Source organism: Streptopelia decaocto, assembly GCF_964273445.1.
Source record: "Streptopelia decaocto genome assembly, chromosome: 1".
Lineage (NCBI taxonomy): Eukaryota > Metazoa > Chordata > Aves > Columbiformes > Columbidae > Streptopelia > Streptopelia decaocto.
In genome coordinates this window covers 45,332,673-45,359,901 of record NC_138663.1, presented here as the reverse complement: position 1 = coordinate 45,359,901, position 27,229 = coordinate 45,332,673, and the positions used below count along the sequence as shown (strand labels likewise).

Below are 27,229 nucleotides of genomic sequence, written 5' to 3'. Positions count from 1 at the left end.
TAAAGGAGGTGTTTCAAAAGACACCAGTTTCCCTGCCCTGTCCTGATCCTTGGTATTAAGCATGACCTCTTACACGATAGAACAGAACCTGACGAACAACTAAAAGTCTCAAAACTCTACCCCTAAGAAATCACTAATTTTAGCAAAACTCACAGAACTGAAAACACCAACAGAACTGAAAATATTTAGCATTTGCACAGCACAAATTTAAAAAAAAAAAAAAAAAGAGAATGTTCAAGTTTTATCACTATCATCAAGGAAGAAAGCTGAATTTTCTAAGAAAAAAAAACCAGCAAAACTGTACACCAGTGTTTGGGTATGAACAAATCTTCTAAAATGTCCATCCAGTTTGGCTCACACAGAATCACGTACACTTCAAAGGATCAAATCCTTCCTCAGTACAAAGAATTTCCTTTTACAGAAAACAGAATGGATATAAAAAGCTTAACTCACAAGGTACTGGCAGCACGTATTTTAACTCAAAGTACTGTAATTAAACACATAAAATAAGCATGCATCCCATGCACAAAGAGTATTTTCAAGCAGCAATGTGGATCTAAATTTGATCTTGATTAAAAATCCACATTCCACCAGAATTTTTCCTGCAAGTCATACTCAGATTTGGACTGAATGAGGAAAAAAGAAAGAAAAGCTGCACTCCTTGCTTGATAAGAAACAAAAATTCTGGTTTCAAACAAGGTAAATATTCATCAGTGCTTCTAACAGCATGGTAGCTTGAAGCAGAGGAAAAGATTCTTAGCAAGTGGTCTCTAAAGATCAGCCTTAACCTTCAGCTAAGCAGACAAAATGTGATTCCTTTTTGCCCAGTCTCTACGAAATCTCTCTTATTCTCTCGAATGACTTGGTACCTGTCTTTTTAAAAATATCTAACAAACTGAAGGAAATTGTTTTCAGTAACATAAAGGCATTATTGAAAACAGTATTTGCAGCAAAGCTGTTACGGCAGCATTGATGTATCTGGTACATTCACTATATCAGTTTTTTATTAAAGATTCTCTTTTAAAACACTTTTTTGAGAGGTCATATAATTCATTTTAGCAATTACAGCTCTCAAGATTCTGTTTGTAAAATTAAGTTTAACAGCTACTGACAATTGTTCCCCAATCTATTTATCCTCGTGTTAGTACAAGCCCACTGATTGAGCCTCAAAGTCTATTTTCTTTAGAGAAGCTACACGAGACAGTCATCTGATCAACCTCACAAAATAAGGCTGATGAAATTAAAGAAGTATTGTCTTCTAAGCCATGGGGCAATTACATAATTTATTTTTTAAAAAGACTGACACTTATTAAAGTAATCATGTGATTAATACTGTCATATTCTGTATCTTAAGATATGCAATGTTCAGTTCACAAAATCACACACATCATGAAATGACCGTAAAAAACTGACACTCTGAAATGTAACACTCAGAACTACAAAGAGCATCCTAGTTGACAAAGATAATTCTACTAAAAAGATGGCCTATGCAATCATACACAACTAATGCATCTTTCAAGAACTAGTCACACAAACCCATACATTTGGGGCAGATAATATAGCTGCAAGGGGATTCTGCTCTTTGTAAACCAGGAATAAGAAGACACTCAATGACAATGAGAATACAATGAGCACCACCCAAGTCTAAAGATGTGGTATTTCAGACTTCAATAAGATGACGGTCAGTCTATTACGAATACTGCTGTGATCTAACTAATTCTGTTAAGTCTGTATAAGCTATATACACCCATTACCAAAAGATTTTAAGCAGCATACCGTCTGTATCATCCAAAAAAAAATAATAATCTATCATTAAGCACATGCCTGAATTTCTGATGGGCTAAATACCCACCTGCTTCTATCTAGAAAGGTTTGCAGTGTTTTAATTATATTCTAAATAGGGATACTTTTAAAAAAGGTCTTAACCGTGTTATCATCTAATATAAATGTGTCCTTTTATTCAATTAAAAAGGCATTAGTAGAGCCTTATGTTAATTATTTTAATAGCATAAACCCAGGAATAAGGCATTAACCTAGTAATTTTAATCATTTTACACAGGTGCACGAAGATAATATTTCATTAAGCAATGATGAAAATCATGCAAATACTCCCTTAATTTCACTAAGCTTTCCTATTGGCAAGTTCACCTGCACCAAAGCCAGCTTGCATGGTCTTCAGAGGTTTTAATGGTTCAATAATTTATTGAATTGATTACACTGAATACCCAGGCCACTCTCTTACACACGTTTATGTTAATGTACTCTACATATCTAATTAACTATTCAGTATGGCCACATAATGAAAAGTTGCAGATGACTACAATATAACAAGAAAACAACGGAAGAACATTTAAAAGAAAACCTTCTTCTCATGTCAGCTATGGGGAATGCACCACACAAGAGATTAATACAGGGAACCTACAGTGCAGCAAATTAGAACTCCTCCAAGTGAGCTAAAATAATATCCACTAATTAGTCAGCAGTGAGTCAGCCTGCAGGATCTTTCCGTATTATTTCAAATGATTACAAAAATGACCACGTGACTTGCAGACTGGATTCTTTCCAAGGTGCACTGTTCTATCAAGTGGCTAAATTTTACAATTAGTTTCATTAATAACAATTCAAATCGAGGAAGGCAATAGTGAGAAATTGCCTTTGCCATTAACACTAGTGATCTATGAAGGCTGTATGGAAAAATAATTCCTTTCAATTCAAATATTTACGACAAAGAAACAAAGCCTCTCCATAACTATATCAACACCACTAGGAAAAGCAGGGGAAACTCAGGTTCACCGGGAGGGTTGGCTTCAGTTGGCTTTGCACATGCCAAGTGCCTCTCCAGCACTCCCAGTAATATAAATACTACAAGGACAACTAAGTTGGCTTTGCATTCAGCCAGGTCAGGTCCAAAAAGGGTTTATTAGCTCTGGCTCCATCACGGGCTGCAGTAGCTTCTGGAGGTGCAAGACTGTATAGATATATAGAGGCTGTATAGATATACGTGAGCTAAAAAAACCTCAGCCAAACCTTCAGTTGCCTCAGCGGCATGGCCGATTCGAAATTGGGCCTGAGAGTCACCTATGTCACTTAAAATCATTACAACAACCAAATTCTAAATTAAAAAGGACTACAAAATTTTAAACAAATGCACAATTTGTAAAGATCCATTCAGAATTCTGGTCTTCACAAAACTTTTTACAAAACCTAAAGCTAACAGAGATGTTTCCAAGTAGAAATACTTTAAAAAGTATTTGCAGATTTTACATGTTACCACAACAGCAGGAACCCATGTTCAGTGCTCACAAAACAAACAAAACTCCAAATCAATCCTGGGCTTCTCAACCAATTTTTGTATCGATAGTCTCATTCAGAAGCAAGCAGCATGAAGATGCACCTGTGGCAGGTCTCATTTTAATCTGTTTTTTAACCAAACAACCAACCTTTAACTGCATCATTTTGTGATATCTCATTTCTCTGATAGCATTTTCCCATCACTGGAATAGAGAAAAAAGTGGAAAGAGGACAAATGAAGAAAGCAAAGAAAATAATCTAATGTAGTGTAGAATATTTGACTGTTTCATTTCTGATGTCATTATCCCAACGGACAAAACCTCAGCATCCTGCTGAGTAATAACCATTCTCATATGGAGGAAAGATGTGGAGAAGGAGCAGAAAGAACATTAGTAATTATACTTGTACATTCTTGTGTTACCTACCACTAAATAACATGTACAAGCAGCTTAAATTTTCAAAAATGAGCTTAACATATACCTGGTCCACTATTCCATACTACTTCAATGAAACTACAAATTTTACAGGAATCTGTAGCTACTAGTAGTTATTATAACACTTCCTACCGAATAACATTTCAAAATTTTGAGTGCTGTTTGAACACTTCATCACCTACAAAACTTGATCACCTGAGAAAAATAAAACTAATGGCATTCTTCTGCAAAATTTATATATCAGTATTTTTTTCATGTTAAAAATAAAGCTTTGAGAAAACTGGAAAAATCATTAAAAGAAACCAAACACTGTTTATTATTTTCCTTTTGCAACGCTGATTTGAATTTCATAGAGAAATTTTGAAGGGGAATAAGTTATTGGTAAATTTACATTTAAAAATTTTGTTTTTAAAGGCAATACACATGAAAAAAAGCACAGAAGTATAAATCACTGGTGTTCCTATACATAGTTTATATACATATGATTTGACAAATAATTCATAAAACACTAAATATTCCTAACCAGAGATTTCTTTAAGCACACAACTTTTTTTTTATTGGTTAGGCAAGAAAAAAAAAAAAAAAGAGAAAAAAAAAAAAAAAGAAAATTAAACTGTATAGGACTTGAGTTGAAATCAGGAATTGATATTCTAGTCAAACTGTTGACACCAAAACCTGTTTTCTTCTGTGATAACAACTGCTGCCATTGAAGATGACAGAATTCTTCTTTCCTTTTGAATGGTGGCACAAACAGTAAAAAGGCAAGGTTTTGAACATGGTTAGCGATAGTACAGCAGAGGAGGATTTAAATGGTTTGACTGCCATCTTGAAGATTCGTAACTTAATCTTGAAGGAGATCAGTTTATCACACCCTCCCTAATAAGGGCAGAAGATTGAAAAAATCGTAAAATTCTAATTAAACTGTGAGTTGCTCTCATTTTCTAGTATCAATTAACTAAGCATAGTTTAAAATAACATAAAAGCAGGGTAAAATGGTGACTGGAGGCAGCAACATGACAAATTACTTGAAGGAGAAGAAAAAAAACCTGTAATTTATTTGCCTCACAGATCCATAAATATAGATTGAGATCACAACAAAAAAGATAATTATAGTTGAAATTATAGTTGAGTGGCCTTAATTTACCACTGAAAAAGTAATTTTTTTCTTATAATAATGAAAAGTCTAATTAATAGGCCAGTTCTTTTCAAATGCCACATAGAGGATGATGATCCTCTATTTTGATCATATGCAACTTATTGCAGTTCTCACCAATATTTAACTGAGATGGACACATAGGTTTCTTGCAAAATATTAAGAAATAATATTTTAAAATTTTGTAACTTTGCAACTGAAAAACATTCATAGAAGACTTCTCTCTGGTCTTGTATTTGCTTTCTTCCTGAAAATCTTAGGAGACATTCAGTACCCTAAAAACAAGTTTCTCTAACCACCCTAGAAACAGTCTGTTACATTCCCAGAGATTTATTAAAGCATTACGATAACTGTATCTCTTGCTAAAAATCAATACAGACATTATTCTTCAAAGAAAAAATGAACTTAAACAAACAACGTAGTAAATTACCTAATCTGCTCCCATTTCTGGGCATTGCCATGAAAGAGCCGAGGCTGCCCCCTATGACGCTATGTGGTCTCCGTAACGGGGGCTTCTTGAAAGATCCTGTGTACTGGTGGAGAAATGAGTGCATGCTGTGAGACGTTGGAGGCCTGCCATTCTTCACAATGGGCTCTACAATTCACAAGGATCAACATATTCATTCCCACAAGCAAGCAGGATGGTCAGGAACATGCCAAAAGAAAAGGAAAAAAAAAAAAAAAAAAAAAAAGAAAAAGAAAAAAAACAGTTACTAGATAGGAAATCACCACTCTCGTAAGATTCTCTTTCATACTAACAGTAAACCATAATACTACTGCTATTTCTCTATTAACCAATTAACCAAAACATGGCATTAAATATTACCCAAATCTCATTTTATTACATTCTGTCACTCTGCTGCTGGATCAGTAAATGACCTGAATACACAGTTTAAAAATGTGAATAAAACCAGAACGTGTATTTTATTATCAACTCTTTATCTTCTGAATTAATGATTTGTCTTACTGCACAATATTTCATCTTTACTATAATTTAAACAGACCAGATGTTAGATCAGCTCACACAATGAGCAAATTCAACCACAAGCCTTTGGAAACATTCTCCCTCTCAAAGTTCTTGAGGATCACTAGTAGCAAGGCCTTACTACTGGAAGTCTTCAGAAGGAAACGTACCTGTCTATACTCACCAGAGCTGCCCTGCCATGATTAAGGTTATTAACTTAAAGGATATCATAATAATTAAGTATTCGGTGAGTTACTCTGGCTTTCTACTGGACTGTGTCTTAAACAGCACTTAGACTTAAAATCAGGACTGTAATTTTTTTACTTACTATTATTGACAAATGATTTCCAAAAAAAGATGAAACATAAGAAATGTTAAAATCTGACCTACAAATGAGCATAGAAATTAAGCATTCGTGTTCTCTCAGCATCCTGACTCTGCACACATGGGCTGGCACTCAAGGATGGCTGTGGCAATGGATGCAGTCTAACTCAGAACGTACAGAGGCTTTTTTATCCCAACAAGGAGGAGAACAAAAGCCAGCCTGCATTGCTTGTCACAAAACTGGACTTACCAGGGCCACTGATGAAGTCAACCGTACAAGAAATCAAAGAAGATATACTGTCACAATCCAAAGCATACCCAGAGGTGAGAGTCACCTGGCAGCTACATATAAGCAATGTCTCCATACGAGGTAAAAGACCAGACATGTGATTGATTATTATTGATGATTAAGGGAGCGGAGCATCTCCCTTATGAGGAAAGGCTGAGGGAGCTGGGGCTCTTTAGCTTGGAGAAGAGGAGACTGAGGGGTGACCTCATTAATGTTTACAAATATATAAAGGGTGAGTGTCACAAGGATGGAGCCAGGCTTTTCTTGGTGACAACCAATGGTAAGACAAGGGGTAATGGGTACAAACTGATAAACAGGAGGTTCCACTTAAATGTGAGAAGAAACTTCTACTCAGTGGGGGTGCCAGAGCACTGGAACAGGCTGCTCAGGGGGCTTGTGGAGTCTCCTTCTCTGAAGACATTCAAAACCCGCCTGGACACCTTCCTGTGTAACCTCATCTAGGTGTTCCTGCTCCAGGAATCCCTGACATTCTGTGATTCTGTGATGTGCCCACTTCACACTTTAGGTTCAAGTAATTTTATTTTTCCATCATGTGACTCTCATTACTCTTACAGACACGTGTTGTTTGGTATTATTTGGAAGACAGAAAAGGCAGCAGCCGCATACCCGGCAACTGCAGCATGAGTGCTGCTGATGGAGTGGCAGCTCCTGAGGCGTTTCTGGAGCCATTCATGGCTGCTCAGAGCCCCACTCGCACCCACTGGGACAGGGAACAGACCGGGATGCTATTTCATCACCCCAACTTATATTCTCACATTCAGGGACCCCAAAATCTTGTTTTCCCTTCCAAAATAAGAAGAATAATATCACTAGATGAACTTATTTTATGGAAAATAACAGCAAGGAATACCTAATAACCCAAACAAAACAAGATCCTGAAGGGAATCTCCCTCCCTTCCCACATGAACAAAAATCTTTTGGAAATATTACTAGAGACAGAAGTACACAGACAGAACTACCCAAGAACAGGCCAGTGACTTTAAAAACAATTATGCAAGAACACAAATTATTATATTAAAACAAAAAAAAAATCACTTTAATTCAGCTGCTGCGGGAAAATGAAAAGCCATAAAAATGCTTCAGGGAGACAACAGAATGTGAAAGGACACATCAGCACAGCTGCAATCCTGCCTGCATCTTCCCATTAATGTCCTTTATAAACACAGCTTCAAAATGTGTGACTATGAGGAAAAATACACCATAGATCCATGTATTGGTTCATCAAGTATGATCAGTGTCTTCACCTTCAAAATTCTGTGCATCTGTCCCAAATCCTTATTTCTGTGCCTAATACAGTGCATCAACCCTTTCAAGTTCAGAGTGGTATCAGCTTCCTTGTTCTGTGCCTTCAACAGTAGATTTACCCTGGGGCAGCAGGCAGTAATTCCTTCCTCCTGAGTTTTTTAACAGTATCTATCACTACTTCCACATAACAGAAAACACATATCAGTTCACATACAGCACAACTACTGCTTTGATTTTTTTATATGTTAAAACTTGCTTTCTAACTTTCTTACTAATCTTTAGTTTTAATTTGATCTAGCTCCTAGACTAAGGACCTCACGCTGTGTTTATACATAGTGTCAAATGAATGGTAACTCTGAAAATCCAAATACCTGATGAGTTTGTTCTGTTGAGAGAGACATCACTGGTTGTAACCATCATGCTTGACGGGCTTTAGATGCTAGTTTGAGTAATTTTGCAATTACTACTTCATCTTTATTACTATTTAGGCAAAAAATAATGTATACCAAGCATGCAATTCTACTTCATTTTAATTGTTTCTAAACTAATTTTTAAGGAAAATAAGAGAGAAAGCTCAAGAGATATTTTGTCTAGGAAAATCTCGGAAACAAAACTCTCCTGCCTTTGACCAGGCCCTGCTACACCAAGCAAAGAAAAAGTCCCTCCGTTGTTTTTTTATATTATTTTATTATTATCTTTTTTAAAGCCCCAATAAGAAATGTAAGAAGAAAGTTCTTGGAATATTTTTAGTGTGGAAATGTACTCCTAAAAAAAAAAAAAGAAAAAAAAAAAAGCAAATATTTTTTTACCACTTAAAAAAAAAATCTCTCAAATATTTTTTAGCTCTGTCACTATGGTCAACAGCTTTATGCTTGGGAGAGTAACTTAAATCTTGAGCAAGGTGCTGAGACAGACTGATGCTTGGTAACTGAAAAATGTATCTCCCATGGCAAGATGACTTTCTCACACACAAAAATGCAAATTCTACATCAAAGTAAGTACTACTTTTCTCATCCTAATGAGCAACTGAGGACGCTGGGATACATCTCAACAGGGGCTGGAGAAACAAAGGCAGCAGAAGGAAGGGGCAAGGCGGCTTGGCTGGGCGCAAAGCTCGGCCTGCAAGCGGGACAGCACATTCGCCTCTGCTGTCCTCTGTACATTTGCCCCCATACACACCTCTATACGTTCCCAGCCACTGAGGACTCCAGTATCATTAACACTCGAGTGTGTGCACACATGAGGAGTACAGCTGCATTCACAGAGTTGCTTATTTCCCTTGTATGTTATGGCTTTTGGCTACACATGCTAAAATTAATCTACTTCCATGAACTCTGTAGCATGTAAAAAAGGCCAGAGTTTATGATACACTGAATGACTAATTAGAGACTGAGGTTTATGTTCATTACTAACATGAGAGTGTGAAGAAGAGAGATTATTATTTAAAAAACTTGTTTTCCTCATGGCACTGATAGATTTGCACATATTTTATAGTTTAAAACAAAATTTCTAAAGTATCTTAACACAGAAAGTTCATCTCAATTATAAACATAGATAAAACTATTAAGCAAACATAAAATGTATATAGAAATTAAACACAAATGGTTAATATAATAAGATCCAATTATACAGAAATAACTTTCACCATCATAGGTAACTACCACCTTCCTGCACTGTCGTAAGCACTGTTCTAAATTATGGAGGCCATTATAAAATTTAGCAACAATAATTTAGGTCATGTAGTAGGACAGGCATAACTACAGACAGACAATGAAATGAAGGTTACAAAAACTCTCAGATTACTACTATACTTGTGATTAAGAGAAGCAGTAGTAACACTCAATTACAAGTATTTTTAAAAATCGTAGTACACTTTAAGTTAGGAAAAGGATCATATAGTGTTATTCTTTTTATGACTGTATAACTTACAGACTTACAGTGTGGAAAAGTATTTTTGTATATACAGGTAAGTTTGCATTGTGTATGCAAGAAACTTTTAAATAAACGTTCACATGATTCTGCATTGTGTGCTGTCTCCTTGCAAATGTGACAATGACAGCTAAGAACTGGAGCAAATATTGAAAACGATCAAAAACTCTTGCTGGAAATGAATTTATAAGACATTGCATCTTTATTTTTGTGCATTTATGAAATACGAGATTTAAATAAAGTGCTTTTGAAAAGAGTATTTAACTTTCTCTGTCCAAAGATTCTTAAGTACTTTTTCCAAAATTACAATTTCATTTCATTCACATAAAGAATTCAATTTTTTTGCAGGATTACTAAGATGCTGAATCACTACATTTAAAGGGTAATGCTGCAGTTTTTGAGGCGTGAATTTAGTGCAACTGCCTCGCCTTAACTAAGATGAGTCAAAACTGTAAAAGTTAAATGCCTTTACTACGTACATTTATAAACTGCTCCTTAGAATTTTAGCTCTGTGATTATAGGTTTGGTTTGTCTTTAAAAAAATGTTTCCCTGTATAAAACTCACTAACATTCCTTATGTGGTGTCACTGCACTTGGTAAATATAACTCAGTAACCACCCAAAGGCTTGGCTGACACGATGGAGGTCTGTCCAGCAGCACAGTAGGTATTTTCATGGAGCTATTGGCTTAATATTCAGCCGCAGCCAAAATGAACAATGGAAATTAAAGAGAGCAGAAACGCCACTATGCAAGTGTACTGATATACCATCATGCACAGTCCTGGTCTTCTTCTCTCAGATTAAAACTGCAGAAGGTGTGATACAACCCACAGACTTGTAGGACGGCTGCAGAGGGCACCCAGGAATCAGCTGCATCCACCAGCTCCTCCAGCATGAGGGTCTCTGAAGCAGCCAGCCCTGGCAGGTTGCAGACGGTGCCGTTAAGTGGTTCTTCACACCGCGCATCTGCGGAAACTCCTTATCACATTACAACCATCAGAGGTTTACAAGACTCAAGGGGAGACTGACAAATCTGCTCAGGGTTACTGACTGCACAGAGACCTGCCTAGTTCAGGGAGTCTCTGAACTAGAAACCAGTGCAGTACTGTGGGGAAATGATGTTATATTCTGGGCTCTAATCTTAGACTTGCCCTCAAATGCCAATACTGGGGACAGGAAAACATCCAGGCAGAACTCTAGCCACCCTTATGGCTCGAGGCTTCTGCAGCACCTGGGCAGTTTGCTTGTGTTGGCTCACGCTGGCACAACCACTCCAGCAAGGGCCTTATTAACTATTCATCTCCAGCTCTCTTTCCTCATTGCACTCTATAATCTGAAATTCCAAACTGATAAAACTTGTAAATACAAAAAGTGAGCTGAAAGCAAGACTTCTTAGTGGCTCTTTTTTGACTGAGTTTGGTCAGTTGCTGCTATATTATTTTGGTTACAAAACACTTCTTTCACTCATCTTTCAAGCAATGTCAGCTCATTTCTTAAATTTCTCATGAAAGCTACCAAGCTATCTTGCAAAATGAGTCTTCGAATGTGAAAAAGGTTAACAGAAACATTCTGAGAATATTTAGAAATATTATACTGGCATAGAGGATGAACACAGTTTTCTTTTCAATGCCCCTGAACCCTTCTTGAAATACGTGTCCCTTTTTTAAAAGTTCACATATATATATATATATATATACATACATACATATATACATACACACACACACACTTTTTCTTAAATGCCGCATCCATGTTATCTTGCCAAATGTGCACCTTCAGCAAGGTTTACAATTGGCCAATGCATGGTGACTGCACTGTTGTATTACTTGATTTTCAAGTTCAGCAAATGCTGAGCTGCTGCTTTATTTCACTTGGATCATTTTCTTGTATTTTTTGCATTCTACCATTCAAACTTCCGTTATTATTGGCATAACACGAAGTAACTACAACAGTACCACTGAGAGAAAATACTCTTTAAAATATAACTAGCCTGGCTTTCTAATATTGTAAGAGTTTCCAGACCAGGTTGCCGATCTGTTTTAGAATACACAGATAAATTTTAAGAAAATACAGTACCCAGTAAGGTACCACTGCTTTGCTAAGTTTGAAATAATGCCAACACCAATGCTAACAAACAGACAAGAACAGAAAAATAATTCAAATGAGCTGCTGAAATCTTTAAGTAGTGAAGTGACAGAAATTTATGCTTAAGTGGCACTGAATTTTTAATTTCATAATTATAAGAACTGCCAGGATAGAGTAGAACAATAGTGTATATAACCAAGAAGCTTGTATGAGGAATTAGTCAAAACCAACTATTTCATGAGGTTATAAAGATGTCTCCTCTTTTTCGTTTAGCTGCAATTTAAACTAACCACAAACCCTGACCTGAAATTACTCCCAAGTTAAGCAATTTTTCAATAAATCGCCAATGTTTCTTTTCCTTGACCATCTATCTGAACAAAGAGCCAACACTACCAATTTCTTTCCTGGGCTGGATTTACTTAATTTGAGTTCCAGACAGGCTGCAGAATTTCCTGGCATTTCTACACAAGGCCTCAGCAACTGACATACTGTCACATGTCAGTCAGCCGCTGGATTAAAGAAAGAAAGTGTTTTCATTAGGAATACAAATGCATTGTAAAACACACTTTCTGCATAACTAATGCCACATACTCAACTATCTCTTCTTTTTTTTTATGTCTCATGAGTACCTCTATTACGTGATTAAAAGACCAAGCTGGCTTTCAGATTTCACTGCCTAAATTTTGGAATGATGTTTGCTTCAGCTAGCTTTAATAAAGAATCACAATCACCTGTCATACATGGTGACATTTTCCCTTAAATCAAATCTCTGACAGAGCTGAAGAAGTCTGGAAGAAAAATTATTATTCAGTAACCACGACCCATTCTGGACACGAAAACCATACAAATACAGAAATCTACGTTTTAATTTCATACAAATTAAGTAGACAGGAGTAGTTTTTTTCTAATCAAAGACAGATATCAGAGATGTAGCATTTATGACCTCTGATTTAGGTATATAATGGGAACTGAACCCAGGCATGCTCTATATTCTAAGCAAGGAGGAATTATAGTGCAACAGCAAGCCTGCCACAATTCACTGCTGCTAGCAGAAAGGTGGCTCGAGGTCCTCCCCCCGCAAGAAATAAGTGTAATTTTGATTTCGGTTTTTCAACCAGATCATCATGGGGCACGCAGAGCGCGGGAGCTGGCACAAGGGTGGAGACAGAACCTCACTTGGCACTTTTAGCTGCAGCTTGACTTTGGATTGGCTCAACAACAACAAAATCTCACTAAATGCCCTGAGAATCAGCTACTGATTTTTACGGGACAGGACTTCACACAGTTTCTTCTCCAGTCACCTTGGCCTCACCCTTGTTCTACAAAACTTCCAGGGTTGGTTGTTTTTATTTTTCTTTTCTGTTTTGATAGAGATTGCGGAAGTGTATAAACTCTACATAGGTGTACCAAATATTCCTTCTCTAAACAGCCCTGCATTCACAAAGCCTGCAATCCATCATGATAACCTTTTAATATTATTCATATCGACTGTCTCAAATGCTGCTATCATAGAGCTTAATCATGTTTTGGCATCATCTACTACACATTCATTTAACTAATCTGAGTGTATGCTCTATTAATGATTACTCAATTTTTACGTGTCTACTGGCAATAGAGATTGTTTGGTGGTTTTTTTTGGACTTGCAATACAAAATATATTTCGAACAAACTGCTTTCCCGAAAAAGGTGTTGTCAAGAGCCCTTTATTTCTTCAGAAATTCTAGAATGTAACCAGGTGAATTTCTGACATCGGAGCTGGTATGCTGCACTGTATGATATCTAATTACACTGCTCTAAGGCTGTCAGATCCACTCAGTAAAATCAGTTGAGTGCAGTTGATGGCTCCCACAAAAGAAATATTTAAATAACCTGAAGCAGCCATACGTTTGCATTCTCAGGGAGCCACAGGAGGAGTACTGCATAAAATACTGTATATTTATATATTTATATATTCATACATTATTTTATGGGGTTGTTTTGATGGACTCCATTATGCGATATTCAATAAAACGTTAAGTCACTCTAAAAATAGAGCAATCACGCAAAACTACTTAAAATTGTTTTTATTCATTAAGTAATAAGATGAAACCTTCACATTAATGACTATTACAATATTTAGGAGAACCTCAAATGATTCCTCCCATCGTTCAAAATAAACACATGTGGGTACACCAGTCATGTGCAGAGCATGAAGAAACGTGCTGACAGCCTTCGAGTTTTTCCCAGAAATGAAGTACCTCAATGACTAAAATGGCACTGAAATGCCCTGCAAACTTTTAATTTGGGACAAGAAGGACACACATTCTTCCAAGGAGCCTGTTTAAACTACAGAAACAAGAGATAATACACAAGGCAAAAGATGAGATCAAGACATCTAAAAGACACTACAAAAAGCCTTTCAAAGTTGACTTCACACACACTAAGTTTTTTTCTTCAGCCTAGGTACCAAGATCACAATCAAATGAGACATATTTAAAGTCGAAAATCTGCCCTTGAGATTTATATATTTCATGCGATTTAAAAGGTAATTCTCAAGACAGTACCTCTGGGTCATCAGAACGTGTACTGGAACATAAGCTTGGTAGTCCTGTACCTCCTATCTTCTATGCGTGACACATCACCAGTTACTAATCTACTTTTTAAAAAGCATAATTCCAGAAGGCATTGCACTACACCAAATTCTTCAGAACACTGTTTCAGGTACAATTTAAATCAATGTGAGTCATCACTGTAGCCAAGATACAAGTATCCCTGGCCTCCGTCCTTGCCTGCCCACACACAGCTACCCTGTCGCTCCCAGGACAAACATCCATGAGGCCACACTGCCAACCAAATGAACAGCAGAGGACCTGGCTTCTTTTTGCCCCATTTTCAGAAATAAGCCTGTTGGCTAGTTTTGTCTGTTTTACTTTTCTGTACTTAACAAGTCCATCTGAATGCCACTTGAGAACAAATCTCTCCATATTCATCAGTAAGCCTACGCTAGCAGATATTTGGTGTATTTAGAGTCTACTTCTGCATCTAATCACCGAATTCTCCTGCCAAACCTGCATTCTGCTTGTGAAGGAAAACACTTCTGAGTGGTCAACCTCCCCGCTCCAAAACTACAGGTCTCTGCAGTGAGCTCTCGGGCACTGAATTTTCACGCACATTTGACTTTGTAAGCACTTCCACATGAGTAGAGCTCCCAGGTTTTGTGGGAAGAAGCAAATTAAAACAGAAGGGAAGAAAGAACACCATGTTGTGCAGTGTATGTGGGATGAAGAAACCATACTGAACAGCACTAACAAAAACTGATGTATGCCACAGCACAGAAGGGTACATACAGACCAGAATAAAAACAGCATCAGCACGGTGTAAGGGACAATACAAGGTTCAGCATTTAGCTGTGACAACTGCCAGTTATTTGCAGGAATCTGTAGCTCTCGAATGATCTCTACCACTTCTTGGCATTTCTCCTCCCACCCCACCCCCGATATTTTTATACTGATACTTTCCTCCAGTATCAGCAGAGAAATTGTATTGACTTATTACCAGTAAGCATTTCTGCGCTCATATTTTCAATTTAAGAACATCTTGAAAATATGTTGCAACACATTGTTTTCCTTCCATACTCAAGGAATCACACGTAGCAGATGGAATGGGAATTTCTCAGCTGTACTGAAGATGATTTGCAATGACTACAACTACAAAGACATTTGGATGTTCGGAGACAGTACTGCAACGTGTCAATTCTTATGAACATTCATGCCTCTTATCAGAGTAGTAACTAGTCATTAAAAGCCTTAAACCTAAAAAACACTTACGCACTTTACTGTAGCTGATTCTTCCATTATTACTCACACCTGTAAAATTACAAAAGAATTATGCAAGTGTTTGTGAAACCAGATCCGATGATCACATCACTGAGCTAAAACACACCAAATGGAGATAAATATTATTCTAGAAATTCATCAAGCCATTTCTATCAGAAACTGACTTGTTTTAGTTTAGTAGGTATGCGTGTATACATCTACATGTAAAATAAAAACTGGCAATATAAAATAGCTTTCAAAGTTACTTATATCTTAATGCAAGAGCTGTGGATGTATTTATTAACATATCTTGTAATTATTCTAAAAAGCATGCTTGGAGCTCGTGATAATGTATTTCATAATATTAGATAATATGGTCACATTTTCTTGCTTTCATTAGAGAGCACATTCGTATGTATTTAAAGTATTTGCATAAATTTTGCAGTTAATTGGGCTTTAAATATGCATGATTTGGATGTTGCTTCTAGCCAAATTTCATTAGTATGTCATTGGCAAGGAAAAATTTCAGAAGCTAATTTAGCTGTCAACTGCTACAAATTATCATTTAGTATTTTTAATACTAATCTCAATACATATAGTAAGGTAGAATCTAGAATTAAAAAAGCAAGCTGGCACATTGTTAGTTTGCTTGAATCAAGACAGAATGAAAAATAAACAACAAATCCAACTAATTGGCTTTATATGCTGAAACAGAGACCATGAAAAGCATCTGTACTTAGATAAAAGAATAGCCCAAAGTATACTTCATACAGTCCACAGTTCATAAGGCTTCAGATGTATATTAGGCATTTCACTGGTCCCTCTATTTCTATGGTTTATGCATCTGATTTTGTGATGTCTCCTCACCCAGAAGCCAATTCCGATGAACATAATTTGTAAGGCACATTTAATTATATATAGGTTTCTCATCACTCAATAATTTGATGGTGTTCCAAAAAAAATCCACAAAACCAAAAGCAAAACTGTTAGATATTCTACATTCAGTGCAATAGCTCTGTGGTACTGCATGGAACAATATGGGTTGATCCCTGCTAATCCCATTTTGCTGCTGATGGATGAGTGCTGCATACTGAGATTGTACTGACATCACGCAATGAAGGAGGCTGTGTATGAAATGACATTGCACACAAAAGGTAAGCTGATTCAGTGGTATCAATGCACTGCGAAGAAATTAAAAGTTGCACATCTATTTTTATGTCTGTGAACTGCAAATGGGACAATTTGTTCTGCATTAGGAGTACTGCTCTTTAAAAGCAAATCTTCGAACAACCCACTCAAAGCTGGAGCTCATGACAAGGTGGGTCTCTGTATCAGAGCAGCAGCTATTTGAAGTCAGAGGCAATTGTTCTGAGAGAGGAAATGTGTGCCAGAGGGCTGAACGAAACAGGTGAGTGCAAAAGGGTGACCCTGAGGAAAGGTCCTTGATCCTATGTGCATATGATCTACATCTGGAACTGCAGTGCTGAACTGGAACTTTATAATCAAGATTTTACAGGACATGTATGTGAAAACCAGACAGAGATGAGCATGAATCCCAGGTCAGCACAGATGTGGTCTTCTATGGATACAGCCTGTACAGCCTCTAAGGTCCAGTTATACAGCTGTTTTCCAGGAAAGAAAAAAGCTAGCTTGTATAAAATTATATCCTTCAGTGGACATGGCCATCAGAATGGAATGACAGGATGTAAAACAGGTGATTTGCTAGGAAGAAAAAAAACAAAACAAAACAAAACTGGACAACAACAATGGAAAAAAAAAAGCTGCAAAGGTCTTCAGTGTTCAGGGTCTATTCTTGCCTTCCCGCATGAGAACAGCTGCAACGCCCTTCAACTTCTCAAGTTCGTGACGTAATAACAGTCAAAAATAAACCACATAGGAAGAACCACTTTCTGAGGACTGTTTGTATCCTTGACTTTGATTCTCTGTAGATCAAGATATTGGTTTGCCTTTGATTTACTAGACTGTGCTTTTCGAGTTTCTTAAAGAACAGATCCAAAGCCTGCAAACTGGGCGCATTTTGTTTCTCTGTTCCACAGGGCAAAGGAGCTGTTTATTTTTCTTAAAAGCAAAGCTAGGGAGATGGTTACTCCTGCCTTCTGAGATCAGCACCATCACAGTAAAAGATGCACTTTCAAGATCTTCATGCAGCTCTCACTTTATAAACTATTCTTCAAGAGGCTAAACCCCCTCGATGTGTCTGAGCTGGTATTTACACTTAATACAGGCTTCTCAGCACTCTGATTTTATAAGATTCTGAGATAAACCTTTCTCATTTAAGCACTCTTCTGTATGTAATTTTTTTAATAATGTGCACTGGTTGTTTTTTTTTCCCAGGCTATGTTCTCTACCAAACTTGTCTTTCACCAAAAGAGAGGACTCATTTCCTGACTGTTTTTTCCAGCAATTGTTGTTGCCCAAACCCTGATTCTTACAGTCTGTCTGAAAACTACTCCTTCAAAATATCGTGATCTGTGGGAGAGTTAGAACTGCCTTTAGAAAAGCAGGACTAGCTGGTGTAGCAAGCATTTTTCCAACCCTGCTTTCTGAGAGAAGGAGGGTTGGAAAGGAAAAACAAAGCAAAACAACAATCCATGAAGTAGTATCCTGTTCATCTCTGCAAGATCAAAGATAGGACAGATACTAGTATCTGCATTCCACAAATATAAAAAAAAAAGGAAGCAAATGTCAGTAAAACTTAGAATTACATAAAATTATGAGTTCAAGGTTACAAGTAGCAACAGCACAGTTTATATTTACTATTCTTCCTCTTTCAAGAGGATCAACAACACTTCAGTGTATACAAAGATACTCAAGGAAGGTATTAACACTCTGCAGCTGTAAGCATAGCATGTACTGTATCACACAATATTAGCACATAAGCTTTCTTTTGGCCAATGAATTAATGTGTAAAGCAAAATAAAAGGAGCACTAAAAGCTAAATAATGACTTTGTAATTAGAACCTCTTTCTTCAATTGTGTTTTATAACTTTAGATACCTACTGAGAAGTTACGTTTGTCAAAGTTCAGTGATAAGCATTCGGAAGACATCCACGTATTGCTGTTTGAGATAATTCTCAGATAAATATTATAAACTGTACATAGATTCATACACGACTTAAGATGGCATAAGCTCATGCTTCTGTTAATGAGTTATTACATCCCCTGTCCCTTGAGCTGGCATCGAGAACATGATACAGCTTAAAATAAAATCTTTTTGTTCTTCCTGGTCCAGTTTTCAACTGAATCCATTCAACAACTCAGTTCACTACATTCACTGATGCTGGTAACAACTCTTGACGCTCATTTCCCAGTGTGGAAGTAATATTCTTAGCACTCATTTGCATAATAAAAATCACCTGTCAGATGTATATACAGGTGTGAACAAAACACGCATCAGTAAAAGGGCTAATACAAGTGAAGCCACATGGAAAAACTACTCAGTGTTTCAGAAAGTACTTCACAGAAATCAGTGCAAAAATGCTAAAATTATTATTTCAGAGTAGACCTGTTGTATCAACACATAAAAAATTGTAATAAACATAATTTACCAAACTCTTGGGCATGGCCCACAATGAAGACAGGATATAGCAATGAATATACCTGGGATTAAGGGTAAAAGTGAAAAATATGAATAGCTTTGTTTTGCCAAAGGTAAATTCAGCTTTCAGAAACTTGGTATGCAACAGATCTTGGATGAGGTTTCAAAAGTCTGCAGGGAAAATTCCTTTGTCTCTACTTCTGCTCAAATTTCCCAGCCCTGTCAGTTTCCAATGGAAAAATTCAGAATCATTTATTGGTGTGAAGTGGGAAAAAAAAAAATCACATCACTTGATACTTGAGAAAATCTTAGATGTCAGCAAAGCAAGAAATACTACTAATCAGCATAAAAGATGAAATATGACTTAAAAGCTGCAGCCCAGGAAACAGAACGAAGCAATAAAATCTTTTCCAGTCATTATTACTGCAGTTTGCATTCAAAAGCAGTATCATCATTAATGTGAACTTTATAGCAGCCAGTACATTTATGGGATCAGCCAAAGACTCATTTAAGAATACACAGACAAGTTAGTTATCCTGAATGTTTCCAGATGCCTTCATATTGCTGAAGAGAAAATACTATTCAGAGACATGAAGGGGTGACAGAATTCTCAGACTACTGCACTGCATCCCCAGCAATAACATAAACAGTTTTATTTATGATACTTAAGCAATTACTATCAATTATATTACCAAATAATCATTTGGGGGAAAAATTTAATTTGAAGCCATATGAAGTTGATGTGAGACCTGCTAAATTAATAAAATAGATTTGTTTATTTAAAGAGCATCTATGATCCTTGCTGCACACCACATTAAAATATCAATTCAGATAGCTGTTGATAAATAGCTGTATTACAGTTCAAAATCAAAGCAAACCAAACCACTACGTGACAACATATCAACCTGTTAAAAGAACTAGGGTAGTCAAATGTAAGATAAATCAAAAGAACAGGTTAGTGAGGAAATCCATGCAACTGTGAAAACTGATATAAACCCCAAAAGCACTCACTTGAGTGGGGCCCATGACAATTCTTACATTTTCTGGAAAGTGAAAGATATGCTTACCGTTATCTTTGCTGCTGTTTTCTTCAATTGTCATTTGTTCTGCTAGCTCAGACAGCGATTCATCAATGGTCTGGCTTCCACGCAAGGTTAAGGAAAGTCTCCTCTTAAACTTTTTCATTCTAACAATGGTAAGTCTGGCTTAAGGAAGCCTGGGGGGAAAAAAAAAAGGGGGGGGGGCAAAAAGTGAGAAAAAATTAGTTCACCCAAACCCAAAATTAAATTACCTCCCATAAAAACACAAGAAAGCTTACAGAAAATTTAGTCGGTGTGCAAGTTACCCTTAAAACAATATCCTTAAAGCAGGATTACTTTACTGGCCTGAAGAAGAATGTCTTCAGAGGTAGGTGCCCATACATTTTTGCAATTTTTCTTTGTTAGAGAAAATGAAAATATTTGTTTCTTTAAAAAATAGCTGATTTGATCACTAATGTTACAATCTAATAATAAGCAGCCATCAGAAAACCTATAGAGTCCACACTGTTGCCTCCTTCACCAAACCCACCAAGGAGGAGGAGGCTGGAACCTTCTCCCTCTTTCAGCCCCTTTGTTTATAGATGAGAAATTACTGAACTTCTCTATATTTTGCCCTTTGCACAAAAGGAGGAAGGGGACAAAACTAAATGCTTTAAACACAAAAGCAATTCTCAAACCCAATCCCACCTCGGGAAATAGATAGCCAGGGCCTGATAACAACAGACAGAATGGACATTTCTTTCCAATTCGGCAATAAGACTAAACTGGGAAGTACTTTCTCCGTAGAAAGCAGTAAGCCAACAAGCAATAGTAACAAAGGTCCAGGCTGATAAACATGTTGCCACAAGTCTGAGCTGGTAAGTGAACTTTGCAGTGTGCCATATTTTTGCCCATACATGATGAGAAACACAATTTTGTCCTTCATTACTCCATATGGACAATTTGCCCTGGATGTTATTTCAGAGTAACTTGTTCATCTGCTCATAGACTCCGATAGTCACAAAGGCAGCATTAAACACAAGCACACCATACTTTCAAGTCTGAGCTGCTCACGTATTTTTTTTCCTCCATCTATCAGCCTCCACACTCCAAAATGCAAAATTCACATACAAAATTAGAAAATCAAATTTTCCTCTATGTCCTCCTCCAAACACAAATGCAAGAAGTGGTACTCTAAAGATCTACGTTTAATAACAAATTGTGAATATGATTACTTTTATATTGACATTGTCCCTTACAGTACACACATTTCAAGTGTGCAGCTTACTCTTTGTTTAGATGCTACATAATCAGAAGGAAAACAAATTGGAAAAAGTTGGGAGCGTCTGTTGGTGGTAGGAGAACACATACATAGACTGAATGATCACAAGACTAGATGGCACAGGACAGTAAGTAATACATAAGGACTGATAAAATAATCCTTTGGGATTTGAGCCCAAAAGCCTCAGATGAACATTAAAATTGCTGGCAAAGATCAACCACATGCAAGGGGAAAGAGGTGGATTACAAAACATGGTAACATCTTAGACAACCACGTTTACTATAAGCAGAAGTAGTCAGGCACTGGGTACAGATATGTAGGAAATAAAAATATAACTGCTGGAGATACAGCTAAGCCAGCAGTTTCAAAACCACCCTTTTAATGCGTTGCTGTATGTGCAATAAAGCCACACCTTAGTATGAATAATTGTGCTCTCTTACACTCAAAAGCAGGATATTCTTATTGTTAAGAAACTGCATTCAGAGAATGTTCCAAGGGGAACATTTACTTTTCCTGTTCAGGACCTGCTTTAAAGACCTTACTTGAAACTGCTGTATTTCTGCATTTATTTTAACTCGTCCAAAACAATGGCCTATGTTTCTCTTAAAAACCTAGTTTAAAAAAAAATTGGAAGGACACATCCTTTATACGTGGTTTTACTCAATTCTCCTATAGTGTCCTTTGAAACCTGCATCTTCCTACATGTATTACTCTCAAAAAGGGTATGTGCAATTTTTAGCTATGTAATGCCCTGAAGCTACCTGATAGCACAACAATTTCTTTCCAATTTTCCACTTGGGCAGTAACTGGGGCCTTTGTATGGAACAGGCTGTTCCTGGCTTCTGAGCTTGCAAATATTTAAGCCTACACAATTTTCTAATCAAAAAGAAGGTCTACTGCTGAAGAATATTACATATAAATTACAGACACATAGATCATAAAATCCAAGAAATATTCTAAATCTCAAACTAATATAAACGTATATATTTTATTAACTATAGTTACAAAATTTCTCCTGTTAAAGGAGGGTTTCATGGAGTGCTGAAGCACCATTTCTACTAGGATTCTGAATTACAGGATTCATGGCTTGATTTTGAAATAATTTAATAGTAAAAAGGCATCAGGAGTGGGAATCCACGTGAGTGAATGCTTCCTTCTATTGAAATACAATTCCGTTTTTTAAAGGAAAAGATGCTTACCAATACGAACCCAAATTTTCTTTCTTAAAGCATCAGTACTCTCACTAATTCAGATGTGTAAAATACGCATACATTTAAAAAAACAAACAAAAAACAGCCCAAAAAAAAGGCACAAAAAACCCCACAAAACAACAAAACAAACAAAAAAAATGACAAAAACAAAACCCACCACAAAGAAGGAGGAGGAGACCAGTATCTAGCACTTGGAACATCCTCTAACCTTGACTTCTTTACTGCTAAATCTTGATAGTTTGAGACAAGACCTCAGCAAACAGAGTTTGCAAATATGATCTACCTGACAAATTTGGTGGCTTTCTATGACAGGCTTACAGCATTAGTGGATAAGGAAAGAGCAACTGATGTTATCTGCCTAGACTCGTGCAAAGCATTTGGCACTGTCCCACACAACATCCTTGTCTCTGAACTGGAGAGACACAGATTTGACAGATGGATCACTCAGTGGATAAAGAGCTGGCTGGATAGTCGCACTCAATGGCTCGATGTCCAAGTGACAAGGGGCATTCCTCAGGGGTCAGTATGGGGACTAGTGCTGTTCAACATCTTTGTCGGTGACATGGACAGAAGGACTAAGTGCACCCTTGACAAGTTTGTTGATGACACTAAGCTGTCTGGTGTGGCTGACACGCTGGAGGGAAGGGATGCCATCCAGATGGACCCTGACAGGCTTGAGAGGTGGTCTCTTCCAACCCAAACCATTTATGATCCTATGATTCTATAATCTATACAGTTCAAAGCTATTGTTGGTTCTCTAAAAGTAACAAATTTAACAGAAAAGTAAATTTTAATTCAGTTTAACAACAGTAAAGGGAAATTGACTGGTATTAGTTTTCACCAATTCCACAGACACATACTTGTTTTCTCGATTTAATGGCAAATCTAATTCAAATTGAAAATCGAGTTACTTGACTAGCAATATACATCTAGTGGCTATGATCAGATGCAGTAGGACTCCTGACGTTCTCCCCAGTCCTTACCAATTGTGAGAAGAATACTCACTGTTATTTTTATTTTTTAGCTCCAGAACAGAGCCCAGGGCTTGACTATTCTATTCTGTTAATTTATCTGTGCTGAATAAGTCATACCAAAATCAAATATTGTAGATGTCACGGCAGATAGACGCGTACACTTGAATGCAACTAATGCAAATTCTAGTCTTCTGCAGACAGAATGAGGACAAGCAATCTGATACAATACTGTCTGATACAACCCAGAAAAGCTGGCAGAGACAAACGTGTTCAATCCTTATACTGATATGAATGAAGGAAGCAACAATGTGGTAGAGGAACTGTTGCTTCTTACAATTTCAAGGCTAACCCTGGGAAGCTGGTATTTTTGTCTTTAAAAGTAACACAAGTTAATTCTTGAACATTATGCTAAAATTTACCTTCTGCACACATTCTTTTCCTTAAAACCTGCAGAAGAAGTATTTTCCAACACTCATTGTCATTAACTCAGTTTGCTCCAATAGTCTGAAACTTCCGCTGTGCTCCTGATGCCATTTTAAAGCAATCTCTGTAATACAGTTCTGAAAACAAACTCTACACTTTTAAAATCATCCAGGTAAGACCAGATTAAACAAGTGGGTTCTGGCTTCCTTTCTTTCTATCGGACCAATCCTTCACACAACACGTGTAGTAGAGCACTTCTCATTTAGCAGACACAAATGTCCACCCTGGCTACATAGCAGACAGACATTAAAGCATTTTGATTGTAAAGTAATAACTGAACTAGATTCTGCACTCAACTATTCAGCAAAAATCAGAGGCCTTATAATGCCAATAGCCAGAATTCTCAAAAAGCCCCACACCTCCTTCAAGCTCCCAGAGCCTTGGTACCTTGAAAATGAAAAAAGTAAGAGCTTTATACACAATTAATATATGCTGTGTGCTCAATCCTTGTAAGTTCAAACAAATTCAGCTAAAAATTTCAAAAGCAATGAGGTTATTTAATAGCTTAAATTTTAGCCAGTTCATTGCTGGAAGGTCACAAACACCATAAGCTCACTAAAATTTTGCTGATTCAAAGCCCCCTGAAGTCAGTGGGAATCTCGCCTTCAACTTCAATAAGCTTTGGATCAGACAGGAGGAGATACAAACGTCCACATGGGACGCTCAGTATGATTTTGTAAAATCACTATAATGTCACGGGTACACTTATACGGTAGTGCGCAAAACTGTAAAGATGCTTAAAAAAAATTGCAAGAAGGTATACTGTGGCACAGGTTTTAAGAGATCTGAAGATTCTGTTAAGAGACTTACTTTTTTTTAGGATCTAAGATGGAAAATCAAGTAAGGTATTATGAACAGACGAATGAAAACAGTCCACACAACTAGAAACAAGAAGAATGACATTTTCTCTCATATGTTTCTCACAATTATAATTGTTAATGATTCTCAAAATCCACGGTGTCATTCACTGTACCATTCAAATCTGAACAGATAATCATTTAACCTTCCACTAGCATTTTAATTACATCAGTTACAGGTCTGTTAAATATTGGCAAGCATGTAATAAACTATGAATCATTTGTTTGGCTGCATTAATAATTTTAGATGCATCTAACTTAAGAATAAGTATTTCTGAAGGTGATAATCCAAGCTTGTGTCAGAAAGAAAGGTCTGAAAAACTTGAGTACTGCAAACAATATTAATTAAAAAGAGAAACAGGAAACACCTGTCAAGCATATTGTCCCCTTAACCTAAAAAGAAAAGCAGCTTTCCATAGGGTTTGCATTTATTAAAATGTCCTCAGTCTACCACAATTAAAAAAAGAAAATCTACTGATCACATAAGCATTTCAGACATCAATTTCAAACTATTAATCGCACTAGTGAGAAATAGATGGATAATTTATATAAGATCATAAACCACCAGTTTATGCTCATAAAATTCCCATCTAATACAGATGCACCTCCTTACAATCACAATTCTATTGTAAAAGAATGGATTATAAATATGGCATCTTACTCATTGCTTCTGTTCTTTGTATTTGTTTCAATTCACATTTGTTCACATTGGTGAAAAAATTTTTACTGCATTTCTCTACACTTGGTCTTCAAAAGCAACCTCACTCCAGCTAACTAGGCTCTCTTGTCAGGAACAGAAGTACTTTAAAAGTTAATACATTTTATACTGCATTAGGTGAAAGAACTGACACTGCACAGATATAAGTGACGTTGTACAAACAAGGACTTTGTTACTGATGAAAGAAAAATAATTATGAAGTCAATCTCACAGCCCAGTTTGACCTCCCAGTGAAAAAGGGGTAAAAGGACTCTCACAGCCATTTCCTTATGAATAAAACAATACTCAATACGGAATTAAACTTTTGAGGTAAAGCCCCTTTTTACATATTTATAGAATCACAGTCAAACAATTACTGAAAACTGGCAGTAGAGAAGTATTCACAAAGGTTAACTTCTTATCTGAGGCTAGTCTTCCTAGTTAATGTAGGCCAAAAGGCTCCTCCTAAACTGAATAAGAGCATCTATACTTAGCTCCTGATCTAGATCATCAACTGGAAGAACCTCTGCAAATAGAGCCAATATATGAAAATGAGCTTGTCCTAATTTAATTTAGATTGTGAATACTTTTCTGTATCTTCAAAAAAATATATTGATCATGACTACAGGCATATTTAACTACACTAACTGGCACACAATTTAAAAGTAACAAAACCACCAAATCTGCCAAAAAGGGCCAAATCTTGCAGCCTTTTTTTCATATCCTATACTTCTTTCTCTTGGACTCAAAAAATTTTACTTAGGTAATCATAGCAAGTTTACATTCTTTAAAATGTACTCATTTATTCTCCCCCATATAGATACAAGCAATAACAAATAGCAAAATCAAGAGAGACATTCTATTTTAAAGACCTCCCTAGATTAGATACATTAAGCTGACTAATAGCTCCACGTTAATTATCAAAAGTTCTGTTCTCTCAGGAGCCAAGTGAAAAAACATAGTATGTCTGGTTAAATTGGCTGACATTTATGCCAACAAAGTGAATGAGCTGACAGGCAAAGCTTCTTGCATTTGCTGTCAGACCCATAAACTACAAGTCTTTTTTCTCTTGAAGGGGAAGGCAAAAACCAGAGGGTTACATGAATGTAGCACATATATTACCAATGAGCCACGGGACTTGCCATCTCAAAAGATGTAATGAGCACTGGAAATCAAAAAGCAATGTCTGTAATTTCACTAGTTTTGATTAAAAAGAATAAAGCCTTAATACAACTTTCAGGGGAAAAAAAAAAAAAAAGTTGTGCACACAAAGCTTGCTACTCCCTAATACTGAGATTATTTGAGGGACAGATTTAGACTGTTGCAGTCATCACTTCTGAGACCATCTTCCTCTGTCTTGCAAAGGAGCCAGTCTTTGGAAGAAAACTGAGAGGAAAGCCTCTTTTAAGCTCAAGAAGACAATGTTAGTTCTAAGACTGAAAAGCATCTCCAATTTATTGAGAGCCTGAGCAATTTTGTCACTAAAAGGCATGGACATTCAAAAACTAGAGGCTTGCTTTTTTCTTTTTTTCCTGCCACAATTCAGGCATCAAATCAAAGAATCTCATACTGAAGAACCTTCTCCCAACCTCCAGTAATTCTCAGCCCAGCTTCACCTG

The 27,229-nt window shown here is 36.7% G+C and overlaps 1 protein-coding gene across 3 annotated transcripts in view; it reads right to left on the bottom strand.

Moving 5' to 3' along the window:
• Positions 1 to 27,229, bottom strand: part of CDK17 (cyclin dependent kinase 17) — a 95,349-nt gene that overhangs the window by 36,527 nt on the left and 31,593 nt on the right. For 2 of the 3 annotated variants that reach the window (XM_082059161.1, XM_082059162.1), the window contains exons 2-4: positions 20,155 to 20,303; positions 15,541 to 15,579; positions 5,309 to 5,473 (exon numbers count right to left, since the gene is read on the bottom strand). In XM_082059161.1, coding sequence (XP_081915287.1) covers positions 5,309 to 5,473; positions 15,541 to 15,579; positions 20,155 to 20,272 — 322 coding nt within the window. In that variant the 5' untranslated portion in view covers positions 20,273 to 20,303. The remainder of the gene's footprint in view (positions 1 to 5,308; positions 5,474 to 15,540; positions 15,580 to 20,154; positions 20,304 to 27,229) is intronic. The other variant, XM_082059163.1, reaches the window with a different exon arrangement.